Here is a 7,970-nt window from a genome sequence, read left to right on the forward strand (position 1 = left end):
TGCATAAAGCTGCATTTTTTATTTAATTTTAGAAATGCAGTGTGGAAATATAGGAGCAAGCCATAAGTTTTATAGTAAAAATATAACGGTTATACTTTTGGCACGTGCCTGATCGTGAACTTCCACACCTACTCGCGAAGTTTGTTGTGTTGTTTTATTCAGCAAAAGGTCGGACCTAAAAACTTGCAGTAGTCTCCAGCAAATGTTATGTTGCACTTTTGGTTGCTGGTATGCGGTAGCTGAGCCCAAAACGTATTCTTTGTCGATTTATATACATATGTACACTAGATCCAATAAAATTTTATGCATTATTATAATTACCTATGCTACGAGACTGGCTCGTCCCAAGTGATCGTGTGAAATAAACTATAATATTTCTTTTTTGTCTTTATTAATTCTGAAAAAAGCATTTCGATTTTTCTTCAGTTTATTTTTTTTGTTGAAATTTTCCTCGCTTTCGCGATATTCTCTTACTAATTCTTCTTAAGGTTCACATGAAGCTCTTACTCTAAGCTCTCTCTAGAATTATTTCGCTTTACTTAGAGCGAGTCTAAAAAAATTGCTGTGGATAACGCTACACTTACACGATTCTTTACATTCCACTTCATTCTACCATTCATCGTATTAGCAATAACTTTAATTCACTTACTATTTCTCCACCAAACAGGATCTAATAACCCTATGGGATTAAATTCCAATATCGACAAAATTCCCTTCCACCCCTACTTCTCATACAAAGATATTGTAAGATTCATTGTCACCTGCTTTCCAACTTTCTTCACTGGAAAGAATATTTCTTACTGATATCAATACAGAGAAGACAGTAAGGTCCAAAGACTACAGTTGAGGCGCAGTAAAAAAATTTCCAAGGAATGGTATCACTTCTAAAATCTGGGTATACCCCCAACATAGTAGAGTCTTATCGCTCGATTACTCTCCTTCTCCCAGTAGTAAAGCCACTTGAGTTCTTACCATACCCCAGCTTCACACATCATCTGAGCTCAGCCAGCCATCAATATGGTACTTGATAGAACGCTGATGATTGCACGACATTGACGTCCGCTACCGATGACATGTGTTCGAAAGTAAAATGAGTTTAAAACTGTTTTATGATTAGTCCACAGCGACCACTTTTACCTATTGGAATAAGAAGTGCAGACTAGACCTTGATGACATTACGATTCCAAGAGTGAACAAAGACAAACTTTTCGATATTACCTTTCATAGTGTTAAAGTCTTCACTACACATACAATCGCATCCATTATCAAAGTACAGAACCGCAACAAGGTCCTCAAGTCACTAGCCGGTAGTATTTGCCACATGTACAAAGAAATGTTGCAGACCACTTACAAGTCAAACAGCAGGCCAGTCATATAAGGCCCCAATATGGTCATCTGAATGCAATAGGACGCAGCTAAAGAAGGTACAGACAAGTCAGAATATCGGGGATTGTCAGAGGATGTCTCCCTAAAGGACATAATGACTCTTCGCCAAATAGTTTCTGCATTCTAGAGACAAAAAGAAAACATTCCTACAAAACAACAACGAACTTCAATGAATACTGAGACAATTTCGGACGTGTACTAAATGCAACTTCGTTCTGGATGCTGTAACAGGTTATACTCCTAGCCTGACTTAACATACTAAACGCACCTAAAACCCCTCTCAGTTTGTTCCGACTCCGTCGAAACAGCCCGTACCCTGGACCACACGTTACATGATTTCGATGATAGTTGATTTTGCTACAACTACTTCCGAATTTTGTTTTTGTCCGTTTTTTTTTCTTCAGCAGATTGGCCGTATATCGCTGACCATGCCTTAGAATCAATAAAACTGTTAAATAAATATAAAAGTAGTGAAAATATCAATAAAATTAATAATTCTCATTTATAATTCCACACTCAACACTTATTTTCACATATTTTTTTTAGTCGGCTCATTGGCAATCCGTTGAAGGAACTCTCTGGTGAAGTATTTCTGCGTAGTACTTGTCTGGAAGCGCTGTGAGTATAACAAAATGCACCCTTAATGAATACTTAATGAGCATAGCTGCTAATATTAAAAATAATTATTATTTTCACAGTTCCCTCAGCCACACACCCCTATACATCAGCCAACAGCTAATTGGATCTCTTAATATTTCTTATCTTAATTTGACGGGAATCCCATTCGAGCGCATAGATTTCGATGCCATCAATCAGATGTCCAATCTCAAGTATATTGTGTTTGAGCGTTTCTATTTTTGCTCGATGACACCACAAGTTCGTATGTGTAAACCGAATAGTGACGGTGTTTCATCATTTCGCGATCTGCTGAGTAAACCGGTGCTGCGCTACTCGGCTTGGATAATGGCTTTTGTAACGGTGGTAGGAAATATAATGGTACTTTGGGGACGTTTCATCTATCGCGATGAGAATATTGCCGTTACAATGGTTATACGTAACTTGGCACTGGCTGATATATTAATGGGTTTCTACTTAATAACAATTGGCGTACAGGATTATCGTTATCGAAGCGAATATTACAAGTAAGTGGAAGAGTTTAATTATTAATGTTTTATGGCTTGTAATTAAGCAAAATTGGACATCGTAAAGGCAATCCCGACCTAGATTGGACTAAAGTTCCTTCATTCTATTAGCTCCCCTCTGAACCACCTCTTTTGATGATGATCAGTACCAACCGATAGTTGCGTTTCTACCTCCTGATAGCTTCTACAATAGTCGTTATATGGCGTTCCCACTCTACTGGCATGTCGTTGTTCACCAAGTCCGGCATTGATTCTGCCGAGACTCAGCTAAGTCTGTAACACATTTGGCGATTAGATATCAGCAAGTAGCAAAAGACATAGAAATTCGCTATTTTCCTGTGTCTAATTGTAGGGTGGTGCCTGTTACGGCTATGCTGTATCTGGATAACACTCTGTTCTGGAACTCAGTAGGATATTCCATCCACTAACAGTTCAAAGCATTATTTCACTAACCTATCTTACTATGCGGTGTGGAGGTGTGGACAATGACATCATCTGATTAGTCGGTCTTAGAAGTATTTGGAAGAAAGGGTTTGCAAAAGATTTATGGTTCTTTGCCCATTGGCTATAGCGAATACCGCAGTCAATGGAACGATAAGATATACGATTGACATAGTTCAGTGAATAAAGAGATAGCGGCTGCGCTGGTTAGGCCATGTTGTCCGGATGGAGGAGAACACTCCAGCTTTGAAGGTTTTCGATTCAGTACCCGCCGATGGAAGCAGAGGAAGAAGAAGGGCTCCAATTTGTTAGAGATATCAGGTGGAGAAGGACCTGTTTGGAATTTCCCATATAGAAGCTTTTCTCCGCGCCTTCTTCTACCACCTTATCCCACTCTTCTCTGCAAGGGAAGGTAATATTGGAAACCAAAATTAAATTCAACTCTATAAGATTTCGAAAACTGATGTGATGTGGACTATTAATTAACATATAAATTTGAACTAAAGAACGTCGGTGATGGCAACGAAAGCATTCAAAAACTTATAAAATCGACCCACATTCGATAGTACAGTCTCCAAGACGGTTACACGTTAAATATTATCGGTCGGTGCTTCGATTATTGCTTTTGGAAGAGAAATCGAATATTGGGGTAATGATTTTCAACTTGATCGCGCGATGCCATTGCCGAGCCACACTCAGATGCCTCCAAAATGGCCATCTCGGAGAGTAACGCCACAAAAGTCTATGTTCTATAATTGACAGATCGCTCGTTCAAAATGCGCAAGTGAGCTGAGACATTTGAAATCGCAAAAATTTGCCTAAACTTCTGCATGAAATATTGGGTATGAGAAAGCTGTTGGTGTGATGAATATGTTAACACTCAGTGTTTGACGTTATTTAAGGGTAATTCGAAGGTGTGACCGAATCCAAAAAAACGGTCGGAATAGTGGACTTCACCCGGTGAACCTGCTAAGAAGAAGGTGAAAACGGATGCAAAACTTCCAAAACGACAGAACGGTCACATGCCTCAATCATGCTCATCGAACTGGAGAAGAAAAAAATATCGGGTGAGGCTGTGCCGGAGCACACGGCCGTTGGTTTTAACGTGAAACGTCTACGTTAGCAAATCCCTTTTAAAGTAAAAGATTGAAATGAAAACAAGATTGACGCTGTTTGAAGTATTTTAATAATTAATGATCCGGAGTTGCACCGCGTCGATCAGTACGTCGAAAATCGCTGGTTGCCATCATGTACGGAGTCACCCGCACGTTGAGGTCGAATTGACGAGGTACGCCGTAGTATTTTTTAGGGAAAGATAGTTCATCGCCGTGCACATCATAGATTAGGTTAATCGGAGATGAGTTCTGTCCCGGAGCAATATCCAAACATTGTTCCTCATTCCATAGCAAAGTATGTTGTCGAGCCAGCAGGATGTCAGATTTTAGGGCAAAGCAAAATCGTCGTCTATCCGTCTCGGTAATTGCTGTACCATTTTTTTTACATCGACAGGTACATTGATTACCTGGCCGACTATACCATAGTTACCTTCGTAGCGTAATCGACGAATTTGCATAAATGGTAACCGCGGTGAAATCAATCGAATGCTGTTCGGGTCAAGCAGCGACAGTCCGCTTGGCTTTGGAGGATAACGAAAACCGTTTGAGCGCGACAGCGTTGGGATTTTATTTGCATCTATCGATTTGCTACAGGTACTGCATAAGCGAAATTCCGTCACATTTTCATCGGGTAATTTTGTTTGAAGGAGAGAAATATTACGATTTTTCACTTTCTTTAATTCTCTTTCTAACCAAAGTCGATCACAAACGCTGCAAGATAAACCAAACGTATTTTCTTCAAATACCGTTTTAAGGCGTTTGTCCGCTGAACGCCAATGATTTTGCATTGCTTCGCTTCTACTTATATTTACATCTCTCAGTTCCGTAGCAGATCCAATAGACATATCGATCGTCTGTTCATTCGTTACGTCCATAAGTATAAGTATTCCATTGGTAGAGGTACTCGCGAGGTTGGCGGTAGCAGCTTTGCGACGTTCCGGAAATCGTCTTGCTCGCTCGGCGCCGGAAATTGGGGTACCTATGCGTGGCCCATAGCCCCCTCTTTGTAATGATAGCCGTAATTTATATTTCTGGCTGGCTCTTGCACGAGCTGAGGCCGACATAGCAAAAGTTTATATATTTATTATCACTTTCTGGTTATTTTAAATATAAATACTATCCAAATTACACTTATTTTTGTATAAACCAATCGGTTTAAATAAACTTGATAAACACACGAAAGAATAACTGCGCTATAAAGTCGGAGTCACGAGTTACACTGAATAGAAACAAGCGAGAGCGCCGGTTTTGCACAGCTAACGCAGTATGCCTTCCCCGCCGCACCGCTCGACCCGGACACGAACTCAATGTCATAACAGCGAGCTGACTATATAAGCGAAATATTCACACCATATTTTTGTTTCTAAGACTAATAGTTTTTTAATTATTAAGGTATGATGATTTAGACCTTTTCGTTACGGTCCACTTTTTAAACCTGGTACCCGTATGTTTCGTCGCGATTTTAAAGACGTTTCACGTCAAAAAATACTTTTCTACCAAAACAAACGCACCGGCTCACACCTCTGTCGTCTTCACGTCACGTTGAACAAATTAGGTTGCAGGTATTCTCCAGATTTGACTTCGAGCGACTGCTTTCTTTTTTCAAACCTGAAAAAATCGCTCTATATGCAGAGCTTTGAGTTGCATATATACATACATATGTGCCAATGAAAAAGTAGAAAAAAAGACTGGAACTCAAAGTTGACTCAATAAAGTTAACGCTGGTAGAAGTAGAAGATTCTCGATATCGGTCTTACATAAAAGCAGCGTAATCCAGTGTTATCTCGGTACCGAGATGGGGAGAAAGAAAGAAAAGAACGAGCCTAGCTAAAGCTAGAGAATTGTTTCTTCTTTATAATAGTCTCATTTCTTAAACAAAGCATGACAAGCAGACTTTTTATGTGAAACTTAATCGCTCCGTAGATATGCAATCATCATCGATTGTAGTTCTGAGAAACAAAACGTTCCCTTATATAAAAAAAAAAAGCATACTACATTCATATCTCGCACTCTTGGCCACATATTTTAGGAAAAGAACACATAACTACTCATTCTTTGAACTACCAGTCCGGTATTGTTCAAATAACGTGATGAATTGAAGTGAATTTTTTGTTCTTCGTAACGGCAATCCCATGTCTATGCGTCGTCTAAACACTTGTCAAAACTCGTGTCTTCATACTTTCTTCATACTTCATGGCTACCAAATGAACTTGCATTTCTAATTAAATTTGCTGCCATCTTCTACACACTTATTTTTATGAGTTTTTTTTTTCTTGTTTTACCCCATTCACATACAGAGTTGCACTCGATTGGATCACCTCCTGGCAGTGCGCCGCTATCGGCTCGCTGGCCGTCACATCATCCGAGGTGTCCATGCTGATACTCGCCTTCATGTCATTCGAACGTTTTCTACTTATCGCCGATCCGTTTCGCAGTCAACACCGTATCGGTATTAAGAATATTTTTATAGCTCTACTCGCTATTTGGTTGATGGGCGTGGGCATTGCTGTAGCGCCGGTTGCACTTTGGCACTCAAGCACCAAATTCTATGGCACCTACTCGGGCACATGCTTCCCGCTACACATACAGGAACCATATCCACTGGGTTGGCAATATTCGGCGTTCATCTTCTTGGGCGTGAATTTGTTTTTACTACTAATGATTGCGCTACTCTATACAGCGTTGCTCATATCCATTTGGCGTACACGTAAAGCGACACCGCTCTCCCTGTTGGATTGTGAATTTGCGGTGCGTTTCTTTTTCATTGTGCTTACGGATGTGTTGTGTTGGGCGCCTATTATTGCCATGAAGATTTGGGTCTTCTTCAACTATAACATTTCGGGTAAGTAAGAAATCGTAAATTTTATTACCCATACGCAATGTTGGACGCGGTATGCAATATACTCATGCTTGTATGCATGTGTATATATGTGTTTGCTTCTTTTTTACGAGCAGACGATATCTACGCTTGGTTGGTAGTCTTCATATTGCCGCTGAATTCCGCTGTCAATCCGCTGCTGTACACCTTCACCACACCGAAATATCGCAATCAAATACTTTTGCGCGGTTGGAAGAAAATAACATCGCGGCGTCGTGCTGATCCGTCCAATGGTTTGGCGACGACAATTGCAACCGCTACAGCATCATCAAATCCGGGTGAGTTACAAACATTAACAAGTGAGTCGTGTGTGTGTGCGTGTGTGTATATTCAAGTGTTTGTTTTGGTAATCACAATAATATTAACAAATTTCAACCTTCTTGCAGATGAATCGTCGAGCAAGGCCATACCGCTGACAGTGAATCACTGAGAGTAACTTTCCTCTTATAAATATAAATTCAAGGGTGGTTCATATACTGGTTTTTGGTAGATTAACATTCCTACTTTAAGTGACTTATTATGTTTTTATCTCGAGGTTGTCCTGCACCCGAAACGTTCCCGTTCCCGAATAGTTCGTTACAACTTGGGCCTCGCGGTAAGCAGAAAGTAAGTGTGTAATGATAGTGCATTTATCATTAATTATCTCAAAGAAAGTTAGCTTAAAGAAGATCTAACTTGATCCTATAGCGATTAACCGTAATTAAGTATCCTATAGTATTTCGAAAGAAAAATGGACCAATGTTGCTACTTTTTAAACTCACATTTTCAGAAATGCATTGGTTTCCCCTGGAGGAATTGGTTTTTCTTCTAAACCTAATAAGTTAGGTTAGGTTAGGTTAATCTGGTAGGTCAATAAGCCACGCATAGACCAGTTTCGGGCCTTTGAAATACTGGATGGAGTTTAGGTCCAAGAGGAGTAGTCATCCTTTAGGATGCCTGCGCTTGAAGCGAATTTTAATAGACTCTGCGGCCTCATTATCGATACCTTCTCCAGTGTATCATACCGTG

At 40.0% G+C, this 7,970-nt stretch overlaps 1 protein-coding gene across 1 annotated transcript in view; it reads left to right on the forward strand.

The window, feature by feature from the left end:
• The window catches only part of LOC120766687 (relaxin receptor 2), a 51,106-nt gene extending 43,669 nt beyond the window's left edge, over positions 1–7,437 (forward strand). The window contains exons 8-12 of the mRNA XM_040092333.1: positions 1,933–2,004; positions 2,085–2,528; positions 6,382–6,926; positions 7,040–7,240; positions 7,349–7,437. Coding sequence (XP_039948267.1) covers positions 1,933–2,004; positions 2,085–2,528; positions 6,382–6,926; positions 7,040–7,240; positions 7,349–7,392 — 1,306 coding nt within the window. The 3' untranslated portion in view covers positions 7,393–7,437. The remainder of the gene's footprint in view (positions 1–1,932; positions 2,005–2,084; positions 2,529–6,381; positions 6,927–7,039; positions 7,241–7,348) is intronic.
• Positions 7,438–7,970: the final 533 nt, after the last annotated feature.

The sequence above is a fragment of the Bactrocera tryoni genome, chromosome 1 (assembly GCF_016617805.1).
Source record: "Bactrocera tryoni isolate S06 chromosome 1, CSIRO_BtryS06_freeze2, whole genome shotgun sequence".
Taxonomy (NCBI): domain Eukaryota; kingdom Metazoa; phylum Arthropoda; class Insecta; order Diptera; family Tephritidae; genus Bactrocera; species Bactrocera tryoni.